This window comes from Temnothorax curvispinosus, unplaced genomic scaffold (assembly GCF_003070985.1).
Source record: "Temnothorax curvispinosus isolate PA1 unplaced genomic scaffold, ASM307098v1 QBEX01011966.1, whole genome shotgun sequence".
In the NCBI taxonomy this organism is placed as follows: Eukaryota; Metazoa; Arthropoda; class Insecta; order Hymenoptera; family Formicidae; genus Temnothorax; species Temnothorax curvispinosus.
In genome coordinates, this window is record NW_020221746.1 from 187,128 (window position 1) to 211,289 (window position 24,162).

Genomic DNA, 24,162 nt, shown 5'->3' on the forward strand with positions numbered 1-24,162 from the left:
AACCACCCGTTATAGGGTCTTTACGGGTGACGGGGAGGAAGGCGGAAGTACCCCAAATTCCTTCGCGTGCTACGGTTCATCAAAAGAGCCAATCGCGTTTGAGCGCAGTTCGTTGTTTCGCGTTGTGGCTGGTACCAAATTCCCCAGAAAATACTCTAGAATCTCCAGTCAAATTCGAGACTGTCGCGCGTGCCGTGGTGCCGACGCCGAGGTAGCGGGACATTTTCGTGAGGCAAAACGCACAATCGAGATGGAAATGGAATATTATTGCAGCGCTTCGAGTCTTCGAGCCCGTCGACCGACGTCTACGGGCAATACGGGCATGAGGCTGATGAGGCATCTGCCAGTCTGCCACTTGGAGCACTTGGCTTGGCCATTCGCTTGACCACGGTCGTACAAATTGTTAATATGGCAGACGTTCGGGTCTCTAGTGTTGTTTAAGTTCGTGAAACTGCGAGTGACTGGAGTGACAACTGACAAAACAGTGGACAGTGGGCCCTGTAAGTCCTCTTATCGAAGGGCACTGTGATGCATTGTGATCGGTGATCGGTGATCCGTAATGTGTATGAGATTCTGATCGGCGCACGTCCCGACTCCCGAACTCCCGACGTTCACGTGCGAATTCGTGATTTAACGCGCGCACGAAAGAGAGAGAGGAAGAGAGAGCGCGCGCGCGAGTAACAATCGCGGGCTCTCCGTTCGGTCGGAATCGCGCGAGACTCCTCGTCGAGCCGAGAGTCTACCAACATCGCCAACCAACCTCGACAACGAGAGGTAACATCGACGTCTCCGCGCGCGCGCACGTGCGAGCGAGCGAGAGAAAGAGAGAGAGTGAGAGAGAGGGGAGAGGGGAAAGAAAGAGCAAGCGAGCGAATGTTTTTCTTTTTTTTTCTTTTTAAACATTCGTCCACTTTATTTATCATTGCGAATACGATGGAATTCGCCGCGTCGTGATACGCAGCCGGTGACGCTTCAAGAGTCCCAGAGTCCCAGGTAGGATCGCGACACCCCGCGCTTTTCTCTCACGTTATTTTGACGTTTCGCGCACTGTATAACCTTTCATCCCCCCTTTGTGCTTGTCAATACGTCCTCCGATTCCTCCGAATCCTCCGATAGCAGAAAGCGGGAAAGCGCAGATCCTCGGTCGGCTCGCGCTGCTTGTGTTTACTCGACGCGCGGCGACGGCGACTCGCGGCTACATTCGCGGACAGACTTTAGGTTTCTCTCACAATTTTCGGGAGCATACCATATATTATACCGAGCCCGAGCATCCTTATCGTGTATCCGTCTCTGTAAAGTACAGGTAGCGATTGACCACAGTGACAGTAGCATACCCGTGTAGCATATCCCCTTCCGCTGTCGGATCTCGGCGACTCGGCGACTCGGCAATTCCGTGCTTCGCTAAACGAGACGAATAGCGGCTATAGAGACAGAGTTGGACTCGACGTGATTAAATGCCGAAACGTCAGATTAAAATAAATTATTCGTCTGCGAATTTGTATTGCTGTATGCGTCAAGTATGGATTCGCATGTGTGATACATAAAAAATATATGCAAGAGGTATCCATCTGTAGTTGTTACGGTTATAAGTTACTGTTTACAGCGAAATTGTGACATTGATCAAATACATTCAATGAATAGGTTGACGCGTACATTTAAATTTCAACGATCGTTACACAGGCAAAATCGGAATTCGAGTACGCACCGTAGGCATATTTATATTTATACTCATTCCTGTGTGTCAGACGTAAGAAACTTATGTATGTATTGTATGCAAGTGACACGAGCTTCGTTAGACGTTAGAAGGTTGTATCAATGTATCTGGTAAAAATAATTCTTTGTTTGTTGTTGTAGGAGGTGTGCGTTCACGTCTCTGTACTGCATTTTAATGTAACTATCGCTGAGACCCCTGCGCGATAAGAAAGAGGTAAGTAACACTGTATATATCTTGATAGTCACTGAATAGTCGTTGAGCCAGGAATTAATTGAAATTCTTCTTGTTCCAGCTTACAAGTAATCACGGATTTTTGTCATGGATCATTGGAGATTCCATGAACGTATCGAGTTGTCGAGTGTTGTATTAGAGAGAGAAAAGTGGATGTGCTAATCGAATCTGCAAGATAACGAGAGTGCTTGGTGTGCCTGCTTACGGGCAAAAACATTTTTTAAATAGTAGTGCCACCGGGCTATGGCCAACCTGAACTTTGAACAGCCGCCACGCAGTATTGCGAACGCAGGTCTCACTTCACGCGCAGCTGGCGGCGGGGGAGGTTTGAATACCGTGGCCCTCACGGGTCATGTCACTCCTACCTCGGGCATGTTCTCAGGCTCGTCTGCAAGCACTTCGAGTACAGTCAACTCAGCGATAGCCGTCACTAACGTTTATCCCGGAGCGTCGAGCTCTGGCGGCGGACAAAATAGTCATCAGCAACAACAGCAACTCTCTCCTATGGGCAGTAGAGGACTGTTTGGACAGAGAGCTTTTACCGATAGACGTACGATGCCTGCTCTTGGGTTAGTGTTTCTCTTTTATCTATACGTATATTTCTCTCTCTCTCTCTCGCTCTCCTCCCTCCCCCCTCCCTCTGCAATCATCTCCATCTGTATTGCAGAGCTTCGAATCCAATGGGTAGTATGGGCAGTTTCGGAATACCTCCAAGTCGCAATTACGGATCTCAAGGTGCGGTTAACAATTTCCACTCTGTTTTCGGGAGTGGAGGCAGTGGAGATACGAGTACTCCACCTCTGTTAGATCTCTCGGAGTTTCCCTCCCTAACGAATAGAGGTCAAGGTGATTCTATGCCGCAACCTAGTCCCATGCCGGGGAAACAGCCTTATGGTTAGTGCCAATAAGACGTTAATACAAAAGCAAAATTTTTTTATGCACATTGTAAAACAATCACATTATACTGCACCATATTTGGTTCAAGTATCAGTTTTTTTTTCTTAGAAGGCTTCTTACAAGCTGTCTAATTTAGTGAATTTATTCATAATTTATTTTACGTTTAAAGCAAAACGAGCAACCATACTTGGTTAAAGTATTGAAATTTTCAAACAGAATATAATGCAATAGTATGCATATGCGTCGCAAACCTTTCCAAATATTTTATATAGATGATACTACCTACCTAAGATCGTTTTGCTAATGTAATTTTTATTTGCGTGTGTTACAGTTGGAATGGTAAAACAACCAACATCCGAGTCGAGCGAATTTACCATGAGCTCAGAGGATTTTCCAGCATTACCGGGAACGCAGAATCGAGAAGGCCCGTCACCGGGCGGCAGCATGTCTGGCGATAAGAATATTCCTGTAGGACTTGGTCCAGAAATCGGGCAGGACGTGTTGCAGGCCAACAGAGCACCTGGATCTGAGAAATCTCAATCTTCTAAAAGAGGCATCCAAACATCGCCCGATGGTAAAATTAGAGATTTGTTTCACGAGCGTATTATCTTAATTAAATTATCATTAAATGCGATTAGATAGTTGGGGGTTTCTTCAGAGTTTAATTTTCATTATAATAATCATGTACTCATACACCCAGGCAAGGTGACGAACATACCTGCAAGTATGGTGAAGGATCAATTCGGCATGGTTGGGCTTTTGACGTTTATCAGAGCGGCGGAGACAGATCCGAACTTGGTGTCGCTGGCGTTAGGTCAAGATCTTACTGCATTAGGACTGAATTTGAATTCACCGGAAAATCTTTATCAGAATTTTGGCGGCCCCTGGGCGGAAACTCCATGTCGACCGCAGGATATAGATTTTCACGTGCCACCGGAGTATCTTATAAATGCCGCGATCAGGTACTGGTATTCCAATGCATTATCTAATTTGTCACATTGAAGCTATCTGCATTGTGATAAAAATCTACAAATATTTCTGACGTGCATATAATTGTGAGCGATACTTGAGGTGCTTCTAAATCTTATTGTTAGATAGAGATCTGGTAGATATTAAATGGAAATTGTTTATGACCATTATATTATATCACATTAAAATATATGTATTAAAACGAAATATTAATGGTATAGTATTTAGCATTGAAATAAAATAAATTGTTATTATTGTATACATAAGCAGAATTATGTCATTTGTAGCATGATGTTTTTTTATTGCATATAATTAATTTTATCAACAAAATTAAGTTTCTTATATTTATTTTATAGGGATAAGCTAGCGCCAGTTAAACTAAATCGATATAAAGATGATCTACTGTTTTATATGTTTTATACGAATGTTGGGGATGTATTGCAATTAGCTGCTGCGGCGGAACTGTAAGTAAAAACAAAGTTAATTGTTATACTTAGAAATATTAGCGCAATTACGTGCGATATTTGTGTAATTCTTTGTATGTGATATGAAGGTACAGCAGAGAGTGGCGATATCATATGGAGGAAAAAGTTTGGATAACGCAGGCACCAGGTTTGGGGATTGTAGAAAAGACGTCGACATATGAACGTGGTACTTATTATTATTTTGATGCGCAAAACTGGAGAAAGGTAGCTAAGGAATTCCATTTGGATTATGCAAAACTAGAAAGTAGACCTCATCTTCCTTCGAACTTTCACCAAACTCAGCCTTGACTACAGGTGTGTATTCAATTTTATTCCCTCCTTTTCTTTTACATGTCATATACATTCACGCATGACACACGCACACAAATTGTATCAATTCAATCGATACAAATCTGTAGAAAAGAAGTTCGATGCTTTCGTTCCACAACACTATTGCACTTTCCTCTTGCTTCTCTGTGTTCTTCTCTGCAATTGTTCTGCAAGAAAAAGCAATAGAGATAATCTTTAAATTATAACAGAGATTATATTATCTGTTCTAGACTTGTCTGCAGACCATTGTGCTGTCTTTAAGCTGGAAACGAATCAGCTATTGTATAAATGAACAAATTTAATAATCTTTAATAAAAACATAAAATTTGAAGAGTAATAGGAAATTTTTTAATCGATTAATTAGATACCTTCACCTTCACCGTCATAATTCATTATCTATCGTTCATCATCATCCATCATCATCATTACTACCTTATCATAATAACATCTTTCTGCTCGCAGTTGCGATATTTATCACATTTTCATGATTCTTTCACAATTATAATTTATATTACAATACAATTAATTTTTCCGCTTGCATCGCGAGATTAGTTACACCTTCTGTAGCATTTATGACAAAATGTTCAATGTAATTCCGACTGTTTTTCTCAGAATCTTCTAAGAAATATCTGTGAAGAAAAGCAATAATTCTCTGTATTCTTTTAATTTGATTTCCTTGATTTGATTATTAATTCGAGTCAATTTTCAAATGTATACCTATAGTTGACCATTATGCCGCAACTATTTGCCACTCCACGTGGCGAAGGATCAGCCATCCAGTTTATTCGCCACATCACAGCTCCGTTACGTAAATGGAAATTGGCTACGCGAAACAAATTATGAAGAAGAAATTATTTATCTCACAGTGTTAATCTTGCTTCAAAAATGTATTTACATAATTTGTATATTCATAATGTCAGTATGAAAGAAGAGAAGAAAAATAAGTGCGGAACGTACCGACCATATTTAAAGCATAGCCACGTCGTTTTTCTTTATACAAGTACCATGCGCAAGCTCGAAGTAGTGGTTGTTTTAAAAATTCTGACAGTTGCTTATCCCCTGTCCATAACGAAGTACCCAGAATCTTTTTTAAGGCTACTATCACGTTTTCCGTTTGCAAAATATCTTTTGCAATTCTACATTCATGCGTGGTAAATATAAACGCCATGTCTATGGAACAAATACCTTTATATATATCATTTTTACTCATTTTCTTTTTTTCCCCAACAGTCAGTAGTTACCTTGCTTTAATTTATCGAATAGCCAAGTCTTAAAATTTGGTATCGGTGATAAGCTGGACAATTGTTGTATAGCTGGAAATTCAGTCATGATCTCGCTGGCCACTTTTTTAATCAAATAATTACCGAGCTCAATTCCCTGCGCAAAAAACACCTTTACAGTTAGGTACATATATTTTCTGCGGCGCAGAGTTGTAATATACTTAAATATAATTTATGTCGACTTGAAATTTTTAACCAATTAAAATCTCTATTGCAAATCAACTGCAATCCTACCTGCAAACCTTTCTGAGTGGATACTATAGAATAAAATATTGCTGCTTTTATCTTCGATTTATCTTCCTCTAGAAATGTTATATATTTTTTTGCGCTCCCCAGAATTCTAGTTTCAGCTTCTTCAATACCCTTTACACTATCTGTAATATATACATAAAAAATGTACTAGTTACTCTTCTCTTTTTTTCCTAGAAAACAAATTCTATTTAAAAAATTTAAAAATATTTACATAAAAAATGTACTAGTTACTCTTCTCTTTTTTTCCTAGAAAACAAATTCTATTTAAAAAATTTAAAAATATTTATTGCCTGGTATAACCTGGTATAACATCACATAATGCTGTATGCAACACGACAATAGGTTCTCTTGGCATGGATGGGTGCATAAATATGTAACATCTTCTATATGGCCCAACTCTGCGTTTCAAGTCCAACCAATTTCTCATGGGATGTATAGCTTCGTAATCGGAGACCTTTAGATTTGCGAATGTAGAAGAAGAAGAAGCACATGTCAGAAATGTAGAAATTGAAAGTAGATGTTGAATTGCAGAGATAAAATATATAATTACTTGTAATTACTTTTTGCAATATGTCACATGCGCTTTCCCAAGTTACTCGTTCCATGTGTAAGAAACCCACGGAAAACCAAAGCAAAAGCAGATCTCGCAAATAATGATTTAGTTGTTGTATTATTATACTTTCATCGGCATCTTTCACATCTGATATTAGTTCCTAACAAAAGTCAAATAATAATCGATAAAAATAAAAATTTAACTTAATCTCTCTGATACAAATTTCATTTTATGATAAGATTTGAGTCACAATGCACCCATGGGCGTCGCTCGTCGCTCGCAAGCACCCATAGGTAAAGATCTTTTATTTTGCTTACCAGAACATCGGTTCTTAGGTCAACCAAGAACTTGACGCCATGCTGCAATCTTCCTATAATAACGAATAACCAATGATAAGCAGGTGTAAGAACATTCTTCAAAGTTTTCTCATGGACAATCATTTGTCGTTCATTTTCAGGCTGTAATAAAAGGCTGGGATATAGACACTTTGCACAAGTGCGACATATGATATGTGATATGTGTTATTATTTAATAAGGGACGATCTCAGGAGAGAGATGAGGAGAGGAGAGGAGAGGAGAGGAGAAAAGAGAGAGAGAGAGAGAGAGAGAGAGAGAGAGAGAGTTCTTAGGCAATAACAAAAGAGAGAAAATACATTTATAACGTGGAAGTGGCAAAACATGTTTGGTTACGTTGATATCGAAATAAAAGTTGATACTCGAACGTATAGTTTGATTAAAGCGTTGCACACATAACTCGCAGAAAACAGTATTACTATGTGTATGTGTATACTATACCTCGGTGCAGACCAATCTCTTGGCCACTTGGCATATATCGTCGTGTTGTACGGCATACCGCGAAGCTAACGTGCGTAAAATCTGTTGGCGATTATCCTTGTTGCTCTCGGTATATCTGACGCACAGCGCACGTGCTTTGTTCTGCAAATACTTTTGTTATTTATACAATTTCTGTCAAGAAGAAAGTTAGAAAGGGAGACTGCGCTTTGTAACCTCTATGATCCAGTTGCTGATCTTGGTGTCCTTGAATCTAAAAATTTCCCGCAGTTCCTCGTCCACGTTCACTTCGGCACGTAAACTGGATGACGTTCCATATTCGTGTTTAACGTTGCGCTTCAACTTGTTGACGAATTTTAATTCCGTCGCTAGTCTGCAACGACGAGTAATCGGTAAGAGTTCGAAGGCAAGCTTTCTTAACATGATCGTAAATCGTAATCCAATTATATCTGCCTGCGCTTTCAATTATATCGAGATGAATTAGAGCAGATATTAGATACTTAATTTTCAACAGGTGTCATACATATACATATACATATATCAGCTGATGTGACATGTGGTGACATGTGACTTGAATGACTTGTCTTATTTGTCTGTTTTGTCACAGATCACAGTCATTATAGATTTTCACTGTTACATATTATATATTTCGATTTGTAGGTAAAATCGTAATTATTTTATATTGGTTATGGTTATGGATAAAACAGACCATATAGCGACTGTGTTTATACACGACTTGAAGGGTTCTGTTCGGGGGCCGCTAGGGACGCGCAACAGTCGCCAACGTGTACCCATGACCATGACGAATAGTGGTGAACTGGTGATCCCTGGATTCCCTGGAATCCCTGGGCAAAATGGTGAATAAATGGCGAATGGCGACGACGGCGACGCAGTGTCCTCAGTGAGCATGAGTGAGCAATGAGCATCAGCGAGGAGATTATCGTCAGTGTTATCTCGATGAATGTCTCGATGAAAGTAGTCTGAAAGCGATCGCAAATGTGACACGCGCCGCGATAATAATAATAACGTACAGAATGCAAACTGCGCGTTTTTATTGCCATCTTGTTTGGAGCGTTTGGTGTTTCTTCCAAGGTGATAACGCGTGCTTGATTACGCCTGTAGAACACGTTTCCCGTTCTTGTCCTGCTGTCACCTGTCAGCTGTCATCTGTCATCTGTCACCTGTCACCTGTCACGTTCTGTTACATCGATATTTCCTTTATTCCCTGTCGACTTCCGCGTCAGCCTCCGCCAGTCACTTCCTTCTCCTTTATAGATTAAGAACTGTCAATTGCTTGCGACAGACGAGACATCGTAGACACGTAGCGTTATCGTATTTTCAATTCTCAATTCTCAATCGTGTGTGTGTGTGTGTTTTTCTCAGTTACTGCCAAGGACTATATTAAACTGTCACACGATGGACCAGTTGTGCTGGGTGGGACGATCACTTTTAGAGCGGATTTGTACAGAGAGGACGGCCAGCGACCAAGGGGCACTTTCAGATACAAATGGAATGACGATTCGTTAATGAAACATGAATATCAGGTTATAATTACATCACGATGATATATAATTGCGTTATATACAGTTGTTTTATTTAGCCTTGGGCATGAAAGATTCTTAAATTTAGAGCTACATTAATATCTAATAATATTATTTAATTTTGTGAATTTATGGATCCGTTTACTTGTTTTTTTATATTAATATTGTAAATTGTTATTTTTTACATGTATATTTCCACGTTTCTACATCGCGTAACCTTTTAGAGCAAAGATACATCAAATACAACAACATTTTGGAGCATAAGTTATCCGCGCAAAGATAACATTCCTGGAAATTATATGGTGGAGTTAGAAGTTTCCTATCTCAGCTTGTCAATTTTTTGGATATTTGATGCAAGTGCTCGTATCGAGTTTGAGATTTCTGGTAACCTTTGTTGAGAAAATTTCTCTTTTGCTGCCTCTCTTCTTCAAATGTCACGTCTTATCGTTGTTATCATTTAATTTCAGAATGTCTCAATGGCAATGTAACGATAAAACAGGCTAATAAAACCACAACAGGAGAATACGTTTCCTCTGCAAACGAGACGAAACTAATGATAGACATGCGTAAGGGAGATTATGACTTTATAACGCAAGAGGCAACAGCGATATCGACGTATTGGTTTATCGACTGCAAGTATTACGGTCAGACAAATGATTTCGCTTTTGTTTATAATTTTACCAGTCCTGGCGTAACGCATGAAATAGGAGCTTTAGTGATCGCTTCGTACGATCTGCCAACGACCACAACCACGTTGACACCTACAACTACGGCCATACCTGATAACGTGACAACACGCGCGCCAAATGCTACTACGGCAAATTCCAATGGGACTCGTGTTACAATGGTAACATTACCAATACCTGTTACGAGTGCAAAACCATCGATAAAGCCTACGCCAACTGTGCTTCCAATTGACACAAGTACGATAGATCCTGGCAACATATTGTTGCCGTACATTTGCTCAAACACATCTCTTATTCCACCGGATCCTAATAAAACGTATGGATACTTTTCTAAGAAGATCCATATTCGTGGTTAGTATATGAAATTAATATTTTATTATAGAGGACGAATCATTCTGAATATACTTTTGTGTGTGTGAATCTAATCTATAATTTTTCAATAAATGTCTTTAGCTCCCGTGTCAAATATCTCAGTGGAAGGCACGAATTGGATCCAACCATGGGACATGCTATCTTTGAACGTGACTTGCAAGGGGTCAGGTCCGTTTTCCAAGTGTCTTCAATTTCACCGTGGCAAGTATAACGCAACGGGAAATGAAACGTGTGACAATATGGAACGCTTGTACTTTTGCAATTTTTCCATCGTCCATTATTTCCTCGAGCCCAGTGTCTACACAATATTAATCATATTGAACAACGAAGTTAGTACGCAAATTTATCCGCTAACGATAAACATTTACAAAGGTAAATTTCTATCAGCGATGTATTTATCAAATTTACCAAATTTCCTTGTTATAATTAATAGACACGATTACAATAATATTTGCATTTAACATTCTTACAGTTACGACAAAACCGCAGTTATCGGTTATCATAGTGCCAGTCTCTTGCTCAGTTGTCGCTGTGGTGCTGATAGTGTTCGGCGTGGCGTATTACATCCAAAGCAGAGCAAGATTCACGATAGAAGTCGCGGATTTTGATTTTGGGCAAAGTAATCCAGAGATGGAGTACAAAACGTTTACGGAACGCTTACGCGACTCGTTTAATAACACTGTAAGACCTGGCAGCAAACGGCTAAGCGTACCCTATTATGGCAGCATGAATCACTGAAACGTACAGGCTGTGCGAAGCTACGTGACCTCTATCGCCATCTAATCTTTCCGTTACCTTTAAATGCAGTATGATCTATTTCTTTTTGTTTCATCTTTTTGTTAATCTTAACTTTTATTTTCTTATCGCAGATTTAGTCTGATGGGGGAGGGGGTGGGGGAGAACTGGTTAGAACGACTAATACGAAATTTTTTCAATGACAGACAACTTTCTTCCGCTTTTGATCGCAAATTTCTATCGATTTGTATCGATCGGCTAGTAACTAACATATAAACTATGTTTATTGTAGGGGTATAAACCACTAAGCAATCCACAAACACTTCAGTGATGCGTGAACGAGAAGCAATGTTCTTAAAAACGACACTAAACTGTAACGAAAGTTTTGTGAGGAACGAGCGGAAACGAGTAATGCGCCAAGCAGAAATATCCATTGGCAAATTCGACAACACTGCTAATGAAGAGGTCTGTCGAATGTTGTGCGGTAACAAACATTGGGCAAATTCGTTTAATAAAGATAAACAGCGATTGTAAATAGAAAGGAAGAAGACAACGTTGCACGATAATTAATCAACTAGCGAATGATCAAATCGAGATTGTACATAGATGAGGAAGTTACGATGTATATATAGGCTGTGAATATAGTACGCAACGATATATTAGAGTCGCTCTTAACATGATACACGGGAAAACTTTATATTTTTTTAAAAAATCGCAACACACAGGAGTTATCTCAACTTACACATCCCATTTTATAATTCGTCATGCGTTATTCTCAATTGTTTATTGTTTATTAGCGATTGTATATGTTTCGCGCACGTACGGGATACAATAGTGATGAGTTTAAGAAAACAATAGTAAGGAAAGTACACTTTATTAACTTGTCTAACATTTTTACACACACATGTCACATATATACGCACACGCGTTTACATAAAAGTTGCTAATACGAAGAGGCTTTATTGAGAAGCAGAGTAAAATCAGGGTTGTACTAAGAAATTTTTTAAATATTACATTGTATTTATTATTTGTTAACAAGTAGATTTTTCAAGAGATTTCGATCCGAATAGAATCGTTTTAGAAATTTAGATCGTTTTAGAAATTCATTTATAGATGAAGCATGAACTACTATGAACACGTTATGAGACGTTATAAGCCAGAAGAATTCTGGAAATGTAATAATCGCATTATTGTGGCGTAAGAGTAATTACTTATCTGCTATATCTTTAATAAAGACAAGTGTTAATGGACGGAGAAGTGTTATACTGTTGCCGATTCTGCGTTATTGTTATTTTGGGGAATTGTCATGATATTATCGATATGTTACATCGAGCTCATCGTAGTTATGTAACTTGTTAGATTATTGTAATAATCTTGAATTATATCTTCATTAAAATAGTATTCTAATTTTGAAAAACAAGACATGATATAAACAGGTAAAACAGCTTTGTAATCAGACATTTAAAACTATCGATCGATATAGCGATTTTGATCAAGATTGAAATACTTTAAATGTTACTTAACATTTTGTAAAGATATATTTATCTCTACTTTTCGTTGTTTTTTTCTCTTTTATGTTAACACGGACAATAGATTTTCGAACGCACAGTGATTCTTAATATGATTGGTTCTTGTCTTTGGTTTTGTCCGGATCCAAGTGCAAGAACCAATCATAATGAGCGTTCACTCAACCCGACAGAGGTCTCCACTCTCTCCTGTCGACCCTTCTAGAGTGAATTTTGGAACGCAGCCATGGTTATACATACCGTGATGAGAGAGATGGCTAGAGGGGAAAGGGGGGGGAGGAAATATCAACATGGCGACTTGTGCGGTAAATTGGGCTAGTCGCGCCCTTTCGGTCGCGGTCGCGGTCGCGATCGCATGGTGAACGTTTGTTGACGTTGACGTTGACGTTGACGCGCGCCGTGCGTGTGACTCGAGGGTCTCGAGGCTCTCGAGTACTCGAGGTCGAGGGTCGTTTGTGTCGGTGCAGTTGCGAAGACGTCGAGGACGCGCGTCCTCCCGCCTCTGCACGTGGTGCTGTGTGGTGTAAGGTGTTGCGTGCTGTTGTGTGGTGCTGTGACCTGTGACCGTGACGCGACCGATAGCCGATAGCCGATAGCACAACACGGCCACGATGTCGGTCAGCTACGCTAGGATGAAATCGTGCCACGAGGCAACGTCGCCAACGTCGCCGACAACGCCGACGACGCCGACCTCGCCGACCTCGCCAACATCGTCGTCGACGACTACGCCGAGTAACGCGCCCAGGCGTGCCGGCGACGAGGAGGATTGGCGAATGCAGCTGGCGTTCTGCAAGCCCCGTCACAACGCCACGATCGAATACGTCAATTGTATCAGTCAGACTTGGCGCATGAAGGAGCGGGTACGTACATACGTACGTACTACACGCGATGTTCCGCGATCGCTGATCGCTATGACGCGACGGTTCATCTCGGAGAGAGAGGGAGAGAGAAACGAGAGTGTGAATGAAGCTATGTGATCGCGTGTGTACATACTTATATGTGCTTTTTTTCTCTTCAGATGAAAACGGTGAGCGTCGCTCTGGTGTTGTGCCTAAACGTTGGCGTTGACCCCCCGGACATCGTCAAGACGCAGCCATGCGCTCGCCTCGAATGCTGGATAGGTAACTGAATTAAATAGTCTTCCTAGTTTATTTACATTCCTCCTTCTCTATCGTTATCGTTATGTAATTGCGATTTTAAGGTTAGGTTAGGTTGTTAGGTATGTGTCCCATGCGTCGAGTGATTCGACTGGAGCAGCTAGAGCTAGACCGCGATATGCATACGATACGGAATGATGCGATATGCCAACACCAAAAAATTCGAAAAACGAGAAAAAGAATCAAATATTGCGTATAGTATGTATATATCGGCATAGAGACACATTCATAGAAGAAACACTCAAATTTGATGCTTTACTTATCATTTGATATACGAATGTACTAGGATCAATTATAATATAATTGGCTTTTACCCTAATGTCGTTCTCCTTCTCCAAACTGTGTTTCAAACTCTGTATAAGATATAAAGTAGAATTGTTTTTATTGTTATAATGATAATATTGTAATTACTATAATGTAAAGCAGAAACGTATGTAAAAATCTTATAACATTTATTTATCATACATAAAATGTTTACGTGGAATAAGGCTTTTTTTCTTCCTTATTTGCAAAATAATTATAAATATTAAGTGAATGATGATTGAAGAATGTATAAACATATGCAAATTACGACATATGTATTTTTTTATGTATCTATATAATTCTACAATAAACTTGGATGCAAAATTGTCAAGACTGATATCTTTCCAGATCCGTTGTCGGTGAGCCCTCAAAAAGCTCTCGAGACTATAGGTTCGAATTTGCAAAAGCAATATGAACGATGGCAGCCAAGAGCCCGCTACAAACAAAGTTTGGATCCAACCGTCGAGGAAGTTAAAAAGTTATGTACGTCTTTAAGGCGAAATGCCAAAGAAGAAAGAGTTTTGTTTCACTATAACGGTCATGGAGTGCCCAAACCTACTACTAATGGTGAAATATGGGTATTTAATAGGGTCAGTATAACAGACTCGGTATAAATAAATGAATTTATGTCCGTCGTATCTGATGCAATTTGGCTTTATATTAACAACGTTGCTTTTATCTGCTTTTACAGACATATACACAATACATTCCATTGTCGGTGTACGATTTGCAGACTTGGATGGGTGCGCCTAGTATTTATGTATACGATTGTTCCAATGCGGGTATTATAGTAGAATCTTTCCAGCAATTTGCCGACCAACATGAAAAGGAGTACGAGGTAATAATGATGTGTATAAATTTCCTTAATTAAAAATTCTAAATATTAATGAAGAATGTAAATGTAATTATTGAGCGACATTATATGTTACAGATGGAAAAGCAGCAAAATCGCGCGACCGGGGTGACATGTCCTGCAGCACCGTGTTATAAAAATTGTATTCAATTAGCAGCATGTGCGGCTAATCAGATTTTACCTATGAATCCGAATCTACCTGCAGATATATTTACTTCGTGTCTCACTACACCCATAAAAATTGCAATACGCTGGTAAGAATTTTTAAAATTAATGGGGCTGTTTTCTATTGCTACACTAGTTTGAGAAGTGTACGCACATACACGTACAATACATTTTTTGTTTTACATAGGTTTGCAATGCAGCCGACATCCAAATTAGTTCCCAACATATCGCTTGATCTCATTGACAAGTAAGATTATGTCAAATTTTTATTAAATTTTATTGTCCTGTAGAGAGAAACTAGTCTATAAATATTTTTATATATACATGTTCTAGAATTCCTGGGCAATTAACCGATAGAAGAACAATGCTAGGCGAGCTTAATTGGATATTTACCGCCATTACCGACACGATAGCATGGAATACCTTACCAAGAGGTAAGAGATTACAGCTACAAGTTTATTAACGCAAATTAAAAGTATGATTAAAATAATTATAAAAATGTCTTACAGATTTGTTTCAAAGATTATTTAGACAAGATTTATTGGTTGCCAGTCTCTTCAGAAATTTCTTGCTAGCAGAGAGGATACTTCGTTCTTACGATTGCACGCCAGTTTCTTCCCCAAAATTACCACCAACTTATCAGGTAAATTGATTCGTTATCTGTATTGACCAGTATCTCTAAAAATAACGTATTTCTTTGCTGTAACGTTGAAATGTACCAAAATTTTGAATTATTTCTTGCAAATTTGGAATAAAACTAATATTTTCCTGCACACACATTTTTTTTAGCACCGTATGTGGCAAGCTTGGGACATGGCGCTTGATCTGTGCTTGGCACAATTGCCAACGGTTCTGGAAAATGAAGACCGATACGTGCATTCGTCATTCTTTGAAGATCAACTCACAGCTTTCCAAGTATGGCTCAACTTAGGATCCAAAAATCGCAGTCCGCCTGAGCAGCTTCCAATTGTCCTCCAAGTGCTATTGAGTCAAGTTCATAGACTGAGAGCGCTAGAGCTGCTAGGGCGTTTTCTTGACCTTGGTCCGTGGGCTGTGAACTTAGCACTTAGCGTCGGCATCTTTCCATATGTTTTAAAATTATTACAAAGCAACGCCAGAGAACTTCGACCCCTGCTTGTTTTTATATGGGCAAAAATTCTAGCAGTGGATAATGTGAGTCCTATATTTTCATATTATTATTTATTATGCATATAATGTGACACACTATTCCTCATATATAACAATTCTAATTTTAGATGTGATTCTCAATTGCAGACTTGCCAAGCAGACCTTGTACGTGATGGTGGTCATAAATATTTCTTGTCCGTGCTGCAGGATACTTCTATCCCGGTAGCTTATATATTATACTTAATTTGATTCGGTAATTAAGCCCGGACTACAACGGCTAAAGTTTCTCGTAACGAAAGTATGTTTGATAATGATTCCAGAGTGAGCACAGAACATTAGCTGCGTTTGTATTGGCCAGTATTGTAAACGATTATCGGCCGGGTCAAGTGGCTGCAAATCAAGGCAATCTCGTTTCGATATGTTTGGAACAATTAGGAGATACAAATTCTTTGCTACGGCAATGGCTTTGCTTGTGCCTAGCGCGGCTTTGGCATAATTTCGATAAGGCGAGATGGTGCGGCGTCAGGGACATTGCTCATGAAAAATTATTCACCTTATTAAAGGATCCCGTCCCAGAGGTTACACGATACTATATATATATATATGTACACACACGCACACACTCTCAATATAATAATTGCATATATCTATAAATTTGCCGAATTAGACTTGTATGTATACAGATAATTGTGATTTATATCAATTTATTTTACAATTACTTTATAACGCCATTTTATAGCACAAAAAAGGAGTTTATATAATTTTTTAAATTTCTAATATAAATTTAATATGATTGTGATAACGAGCCAGAAAGCTTATGACAGTTTTATTATAACGTTACGTATCAATTTCGTAATTTTAAATAAATGTTGTTTGATACAGGTCCGGGCAGCTAGTGTGTACGCATTGGGCACATTTATAAACAGTGTTACGACCAGAAGCGAGCACGCGAATAATATCGATCAAATTATCGCTATGACACTTATCAATACAGTTTCTCACGACATGTGTCCATTGGTTAGAAAAGTAAGTCAGGATTTCAATATGGAATTGGTAAACATAGACAAATGACTGAAAAATTGTTACAAAAATTTTTATGCAGGAATTGGTTGTGGCTCTCCAATGGATGGTGCTACATTTTGAAAATTCCTTCGTTACGCTAGCTATGGCCGAGGAGAACAGTCGGAAGGATCTCGTCGTAGAAACTCTATCCCCATTCAGTGGTATGAGACGCATTAGTTCGCGCGACAGATTGAAGATGTTGTCCCCTAACAATACATACACCGTAGATACGACCGATGGGTTTGGACCGCAGGATCGCATCAAAAGAGTATCGTCTTCGTCGTCCATTAGTAGTCTAGGTAAGGAATGCCGATTTTCGAGAAAAGTCGAAAATCAATTAATACTTTCTGTCTGAGCACTGGATCGAACAGTTATTTGCATTGATTCTTTCGTGTGTCAGGTAATAATTGGGAGTTCGTGAGGAAACCTTGCGAGTCACTTGGTAATAATGATTGGAAGTTTCATTGCATGTTCATGTACTTATAGTTTATTATTATGCTTTTTGTTTTTGCAACTGTGCACAGTCTATAAATTGCAATTTCTGATAGACTGATAGAGTGCTTTTTGCACAAGCTTTGTATATAATAGCGACATTTTTTCTTTTTTTTTTTCTTATAAAAATAAATCTTATTAAGATAAACGATAACGACGTTTCGTGAATTTTATCAAATTGTTCATCGTAGGTCACAGTTCTCTTGGGAACTTACCGAGTCTCTCCTATGGTAGTGTATATATGAAATTATGGCATGGATTGTGCAATCTCGACAACGATCCTCATCCGGTAGTCAGTGCTATGTCTCAAAAAATTACCAATCATATTCGTAACAAGGTATTAATATCTTAACTTGTGTCACTTAAAACTCGGCTGTAAAGTTTTTGTTATATAGAACGTCATTAAAAATTTCAGGTAAAAGCATCGTCCATCCCTAAGGAAGTAGTTGAAACGAAAATTTCCTCGTCATTGTCTCTCCCGCCATCTCCGTCAAATCGGACTGGTTATTTGAGGTCAGTCAAGATTTACCTTATATAAGACTTAATCTCTGTCTTATCTCTCTAACTCTAACAATTATTTTTATGTATTAACAATAGCAAAGGAGAATCACCACCAGCGACTGTCAACTCTGGAACGGATCTCTTGCGTTCTTCGAGAGTTCTATCGCACAGTAGTCGTTCGAGAAAACCTGTTCCTAATACGGTAAGAATCGATTGTTCTTTTTTTTTTTTTTATCTCTTTCTAAACCGTTAACTTTTGTAACCGATCCAAGACAGCAAAGTAATGACGTACAAACATAAATCGTTTAAATTTTATTTTTAAAGTTACAATAAAATAAAAAAATATTCCAAGTACCTACTAGATATATTGACATATAACGAAAAATCATCCACTTATAATTTTAGATATCCGAAGAGACGGACGAAGCACCTGGAGCTAAAACTCCATTGACCACCTCCCAATTTGTTGAATGGAGTTGCGCGCAGTTTGCTCAGCCCGTTAGTCTAGAGGACGAAATGGACGATGTAGAGAGCAGACCATATCTCGAGCGAGAATGGCGGTAAGAAACTTTTATATATGTATATAAAAGTCTTTACTAAAATGCTAGTTCTCTAATTATAAAATGAGCTTTTGCGTTTTTACATAAAATGTTATACATGATCGTTGCAGATTTATACGTAACGCGAAGCAAAGACAAGACGCAAGAGAGGAACAATTACGCGCGCCGCAAAATAAGATGGAATCGCAAGTGTGTCACGCGAGGTGTTCCCAGTCACCTCAAGTTCTGGTTTTTCATCCATTCGAACCACATTTGGCCGTGGCGCTGAAAGATTGTTTCGGGTAATTGAATTTTCTGTCACCGTAATAAATAATTGATATCTAAAATACAATAAGTAAGCATTTAACGTACATACGAAAAAGATGTTTTAATTAACATTTATTAAAAATTCTTTCAGCATATGGGATTATCAGAGTGGCACAAAATTGACTTATTGCACAAGTTACGGAAACAAAGTAAAATCGCGCGTCACGGCACTTGAATTCATCAACTCTCACGACTTGACTCTGCTGATGGCAGGTTCCGACGACGGTTCCGTACAAATCTGGAAGAATTACAGTGGCACGATAAGTCGCGATCCGATTTTACTCACAGCTTGGCAGGCGCTGGCGGACGTGCAACCCGCAACAAAGACTTCTAGTGGTACATATCAGCGAGCATGTTTAAGACTCTGTTGTAAATTTACTTCTAGAATGCCTAGAATATTCTGTATACTTTCGTACGGTATACTTATATTCAGTATTGTAGCGAATAATAGTCAATAATCTACCTATTGACAGTGACAGCACGACTCGTCACAAAATGGGAACAGAAATCGCTCACTCTAGCGGTAACAGGCGATGTCCGCATTGTAAGGCTCTGGGATGCGGAAACTGAATTGAAGAAGCAAGATATTCCAACAGGCGCCGATTGTTGTACCACATGCATCGACGTTGACGGCACAGGTTGGTTGTTTAAAGAAGAGATATTTTCTATCCTCAAATTACGAGACATTTTATATATTACTGTATGTCGTTTTTTGTTACGCTAGTAACAATGTAAAATGAGCATTCTGTCCATCTAAAAATGTTTTTTGCAAAATTTTTCAGGTGCAATAATGGCACTGGGCTGTGGCGATGGATCAGTTCGACTCTTGGATCGAAGATTACCTCCGGCAGAGGCAAGAGTTATGACTTGGAGGGAACACACCGGTTGGGTGTTGGGCACATTTTTAAGACAATCCGAAGGAGCCGCACCGCAACTGTTCACCGGATCCTCCACAGGCGACATAAGAATCTTTGATCTTAGGAAACATTCCTCCGTGAACACGATTCAAATAACACCGGGCATCGCGGCATTGACTGTGCACGAAATAGCTGATGTTTTCGCCTGGTAAGCGCGATTAACTTGATCTTTTTCTAGTTATATTAGTATTATTTGTGTGTCAATATGACCATTGTAGATTTTATTAGCTGTAATTCCCGATATTATTTTAATGACGATATCTCTCGTGTTGTCTTGAATTAGAGAAAGATATGTTTTTGTTTTAGTGGCACCACAAATCATTGCATCAGCGTCTACAATACATCGGGACAACATCTCAATACGATAAAATTTCACGAAGGATTTATGGGTACGCGCCTCAGTCCGGTAAGCTGTCTGAATTTTCATCCATATCGCGTAACTTTGGCGGCCGGCTTCGTGGACAGTACCTTCACGGTATACGAGCCACGTAGATGACTATTAGAGATGGAACTCGTGTAAGAGCCTTGTAGAATTTTGTAAATTTATAAAAGCGCTATATATATATTTTTCCTTTTTTTTTTGGTTTGCGTCCGTTCTTGCGCGAACGCTTTTGCGATATTATCGGCGAAATTAGGGCTTTTTGTCCTCGGTGTTTCCGCGAGAGAAACAGAATAATTCCTATGACGATGATACAGTAGCCTCCCTTTTCCTGCTATTTCTTCTAGCTTCGCGTTAGAAAATCGATAATCTGGTTGGTATCACGCGCAAAAGATGGGGAGAAGACATAGTTGTAGCTTTTGTGATAAAAGTGAGAGACGGGCGGTTAACCAAAGTATTTCGAGGCGACCAAAGAATGAGATACGATTAACCATCTTGGTACGATTTTTGCGCATAAGATAGTGACTGTCGACAGAACTTTGGTGTACCGGGAAATGCTGATGCATAATTGCATAATAATATATGTACATTGTGATAAAAGGTTGAGGCGAGTTTGTGCAGAGAAAGCGAGAGAAAGATTAACGTTTAACGAAAACTGTACGGTGAGATAAACTCATCTATTGTGCCATGTAATATCTTTTCCTACTGCAGCAGAATTAAGCTGTTTCCATACAGATTTTGATGTAACAAAGATATTTTAATTACCGAACCGAGCACGATGTGGTTGTGTAAATACGGCTCGCGTTATATGCATTTTTATAAACTACGTGAGTGACACGTGTTGCTAGAGTATACGTTTCGTTATTGTTTGTCGACATAATATTATCATTTTTCGTTTTTAAATATTACTTCTATCATCGTGTTCCTGACCAATAAAACAATTCAGTTCCGTTTTGAACAATTTTAGCCATTACCAATATCGTACAAAGCTTTGCTTAAATAAGTATAATTTTGTAAACGGTAAGATTTTGACGAAGAACATATTTGTTACGTTTATATGTTTATTCGCGTGGCAATATTAGATATAAACTGTATGTATATGTGCAATATTTATAGATCGATTGTCGTCTAGATATATCGATCTAGATACACAACAACACAGCAGAAATTGCAAAATATATTTATAAAGCTTAAAAAGAAAAAAACGCGAAAATTATGGAGGGAGAGAGCGGAAAGAGCATATTTTTTTACATAAATATGCAACTTTCTAACAAAATTATACTTATTATCTATATAAGTTTATTTTACGAAAGCATTTAATTGTGAATGTTTAATTGTACACATATTGCGGCTACAACGAAGCGTATCGATCGAATTTTTACTTCTCAAGAGCCATTAGGAAAAAAAAACTAACCATCTTACAAGAATTATGTAGAATATTTAGAGATTACCGCAATTGTTCCCTCTGATGCATCAAACGGTATGTGGCAAAATTATTAGAAAATATTAACGATTGCATCTGTGATCGCAGTTGCGCAATTGCATTGTCGAAAAATAACGACAAGGTCGTTAATTTATTTTACAACAATATGATTATTTAGCAATTATGTTATTAATATACTAGCTTGTTCCGTTTAACTCTCGGTGGAAGCTGCTGCCGTTTTCGCGAAAAATGTATATATGCCGATATTCACGGGGACAGAAAGAGAGAGAGAGAGAGAGAAAAAGAAAGAGCAATTTAGCTTCTTTACGGTGCGTAATATATAGGACAAGTTATTGCTAAGCTAGGAGAGTACAAGTAGAGCACGTTGATGTTATACGAGCAAAAATCGGTTATATTAGTATGTAATGATAAATACATTGTAAATACGTAATAGGAAACTCTCACCGTAGAAAGAGGGAGGAGGTGCGAGAAGTGCACAGATAGAGCTTTGTATCACTTAATATTAAACGATAATTTTGTTATTGATACGTTGCCGTAATTTATGGCATGGCATGTGTGATAAAGTGACGGGGATCGATGGATTTGCATACGGTATTGTAACCGATCACAGATTTGTATAGATATGTAGATGCAATACGTAGTGCTAGATGTACTTAATCGCTCACCGTCGATTGTGGGGAAAGAAATCATACGTTTCTCTCTTTTTTTCTTTTACTTTTTCTGTTTATCAAAACGATTTGTTCGTTCTACATTTCGCTACTAACGAATTTGGGCGTTAACATTATCCATTGCGCGATTATTTCGATAAACGCTATCTCTATTTTTAGTACGTTCCACTGTACCTGTGCCTACTAAATTAGTCGTTTAACTCCCGTTTTTGCCAGTAGCAAACAAGTTTTGCAAGTGAATTTTTGAGTCATTTCAATTATAATAGAACAATAGAACTAAAAATGAGGGCAAAAATAGAGTAACGGTAAATGATGCTTCAGTCAGGAACCCTTTTAGCATTTTAAGCTATGTTGCCGCGGAAATGTTGCTATGGAAAAAACATATCTTGGTTGATTTTAAAGGAAAATGCTATTAATTGTAAGTACTAAAGTAAAGTAAATAACGAGAAAGATTGATTTGAAAATTTTGTTACGGTTATGTAATAGCTATAAATTTTTAAGTTTAAACTTTCGAGAGAAGAGGAGACGGCATGGACGCGAGATTAGAGTGATGAACAATTTCAATTTTAGCGCCATCAGAGATTAGCAATACATTGCGTTGCAGCCAACGCTACACAAACATAATTATTATTCTAAATTGCACAAAAATTTGAATAGTTGTAATTCTATAGTCCATGCCTCCACGAATAACCTTTTCTTCCCGTAAATTTTAGTTATAGTTACATTAATTTTCACATTTAGTTATATGCCATATGCATATAAATGTGGACTTGAAAATACGGATTTAAAAAGGTTTTACAATTTCGTTTTATCGTTTATTCGCGTAGCGATGGCAGACTGGTTCTGAAAAAAGGGATTTCCAATTTCGTTCCGGAATCTTAAGATCTAAATAAGACGTAAGAAACTAAACCAGTATAATTTCGGCAAGTTTAATCTCTAAACTCTAAACGTCTATACACTGCGGTAAAACTTTAGCTTTCGTTTTCTCTTTGTAGCCCTCTAACTGAAAATTATGATTAGATGTGTCAGTAGCGAGAAATCGAAGAAATCCTTTCCTTCTTTTGCACCGTATGACACATACGTTTTTTGCAACAAATTGGTTTATCGCGTTCTATCGAAATATCAACTCGGCGAAATTATACCGATCGATATCTTTTTTCGGCAAATGTAAATATAATATAATGCAAAATAGTTGCTTGCACGATAGCTGCTCTACTCTATGTACGGTAACTCGACGGATCGCGCCGTTATTATTATTATATACCTATGTATATCGTTAGCTAGCAATAATATATATACATAATCGCGCTAAGGATTCGCAGACACTTAGGGGATAAGGCTGGAGAAAAGGCGAGAATACCAAGTATCAATGATTTTGGCACCGTATGCTATTGTACATTCGTGTAATTATGTACGTGCCTCGTAGTAAAATACAATATGATGACGTTACTCTTGTGCCGATCTTGTGTAAATAACATAAATTCTCGTAACTTTCATTTTTCTTTTTCGTATATTTCCTATATTCTTAATAATCTTAATCATCGTATCCCACAGATCCCGCAGATTCCGCAAATCCTACAGATCCCGCTCACAATCAGACGTCGATGTCGTCGATGCACTTGCCGTTCGTCCTTCCATCGTAGAATCCAGTGTAGAATCAGCGTAGAATAAACGGGCGGAACGATTTTACCGATCGGCGAACATCTTTCGCCGTGACGTGGACGTGGCGGCTATCAGCGATCGTAAACGTGATGCTATTCCACCCTGTTCTAACGTATTTTTTCAGCTCACGTTCCGGACACGTACTCGACTGACCCGACTCGTCCCGTTGCGTAAGACAGGTGCCTTGAGAGCTACAATTCAATAGTTTGCACGAGAACGACAA

At 38.6% G+C, this 24,162-nt stretch overlaps 4 protein-coding genes across 12 annotated transcripts in view; 3 read left to right on the forward strand and 1 right to left on the reverse strand.

Annotated features, from left to right (window-relative positions):
* The first annotated feature begins 202 nt into the window (after positions 1 to 202).
* On the forward strand, positions 203 to 5,057 carry LOC112462133 (CCR4-NOT transcription complex subunit 2). 3 transcript variants are annotated; one of them, XM_025027754.1, is made up of 9 exons: positions 203 to 774; positions 1,855 to 1,927; positions 2,007 to 2,514; positions 2,613 to 2,839; positions 3,174 to 3,416; positions 3,543 to 3,804; positions 4,168 to 4,275; positions 4,365 to 4,590; positions 4,836 to 5,057. In XM_025027754.1, exons 3-8 carry the CDS (start codon positions 2,189 to 2,191, stop codon positions 4,582 to 4,584), a joined length of 1,386 nt encoding a protein of 461 aa, XP_024883522.1. In that variant the 5' UTR covers positions 203 to 774; positions 1,855 to 1,927; positions 2,007 to 2,188; the 3' UTR covers positions 4,585 to 4,590; positions 4,836 to 5,057. The 3 variants fall into 3 exon arrangements, with proteins under 3 accessions (XP_024883522.1, XP_024883524.1, XP_024883523.1); XM_025027756.1 differs by having other exon boundaries at positions 203 to 500; XM_025027755.1 differs by lacking the exon at positions 203 to 774 and adding an exon at positions 841 to 993.
* LOC112462131 (malonyl-CoA decarboxylase, mitochondrial-like) overlaps positions 4,931 to 24,162 on the reverse strand; it is a 65,727-nt gene continuing 46,495 nt past the window's right edge. For 2 of the 4 annotated variants that reach the window (XM_025027749.1, XM_025027750.1), the window contains exons 3-12: positions 7,699 to 7,855; positions 7,486 to 7,626; positions 7,008 to 7,148; positions 6,698 to 6,850; positions 6,438 to 6,591; positions 6,120 to 6,259; positions 5,847 to 5,982; positions 5,563 to 5,775; positions 5,323 to 5,428; positions 4,931 to 5,234 (exon numbers count right to left, since the gene is read on the reverse strand). In XM_025027749.1, coding sequence (XP_024883517.1) covers positions 5,117 to 5,234; positions 5,323 to 5,428; positions 5,563 to 5,775; positions 5,847 to 5,982; positions 6,120 to 6,259; positions 6,438 to 6,591; positions 6,698 to 6,850; positions 7,008 to 7,148; positions 7,486 to 7,626; positions 7,699 to 7,855 — 1,459 coding nt within the window. In that variant the 3' untranslated portion in view covers positions 4,931 to 5,116. Of the gene's footprint in view, positions 5,235 to 5,322; positions 5,429 to 5,562; positions 5,776 to 5,846; positions 5,983 to 6,119; positions 6,260 to 6,437; positions 6,592 to 6,697; positions 6,851 to 7,007; positions 7,149 to 7,485; positions 7,627 to 7,698; positions 7,856 to 7,986; positions 8,180 to 24,162 lie in introns of those variants that run through there. The other 2 variants (XM_025027747.1, XM_025027746.1) reach the window with 2 other exon arrangements.
* On the forward strand, positions 8,286 to 12,066 carry LOC112462132. 3 transcript variants are annotated; one of them, XM_025027752.1, is made up of 7 exons: positions 8,286 to 8,393; positions 8,866 to 9,026; positions 9,248 to 9,407; positions 9,491 to 10,060; positions 10,163 to 10,453; positions 10,554 to 10,887; positions 11,109 to 12,066. In XM_025027752.1, the coding sequence occupies exons 1-6, from the start codon at positions 8,348 to 8,350 to the stop codon at positions 10,817 to 10,819; spliced, it is 1,494 nt and encodes a 497-aa protein (XP_024883520.1). In that variant the 5' UTR covers positions 8,286 to 8,347; the 3' UTR covers positions 10,820 to 10,887; positions 11,109 to 12,066. The 3 variants fall into 3 exon arrangements, with proteins under 3 accessions (XP_024883520.1, XP_024883519.1, XP_024883521.1); XM_025027751.1 differs by having other exon boundaries at positions 8,326 to 8,574; XM_025027753.1 differs by having other exon boundaries at positions 8,328 to 8,574; positions 10,554 to 10,762.
* Positions 12,646 to 23,773, forward strand: LOC112462130 (regulatory-associated protein of mTOR). 2 transcript variants are annotated; one of them, XM_025027744.1, is made up of 23 exons: positions 12,646 to 13,214; positions 13,361 to 13,463; positions 14,151 to 14,392; positions 14,494 to 14,640; positions 14,734 to 14,909; positions 15,008 to 15,067; positions 15,154 to 15,254; positions 15,330 to 15,463; positions 15,610 to 15,993; positions 16,096 to 16,170; positions 16,269 to 16,526; positions 16,831 to 16,974; positions 17,051 to 17,309; positions 17,411 to 17,452; positions 17,694 to 17,839; positions 17,918 to 18,015; positions 18,100 to 18,205; positions 18,409 to 18,563; positions 18,674 to 18,844; positions 18,961 to 19,205; positions 19,343 to 19,507; positions 19,652 to 19,934; positions 20,093 to 23,773. In XM_025027744.1, the coding sequence occupies exons 1-23, from the start codon at positions 12,954 to 12,956 to the stop codon at positions 20,280 to 20,282; spliced, it is 3,945 nt and encodes a 1,314-aa protein (XP_024883512.1). In that variant the 5' UTR covers positions 12,646 to 12,953; the 3' UTR covers positions 20,283 to 23,773. The 2 variants fall into 2 exon arrangements, with proteins under 2 accessions (XP_024883512.1, XP_024883513.1); XM_025027745.1 differs by having other exon boundaries at positions 12,646 to 13,202.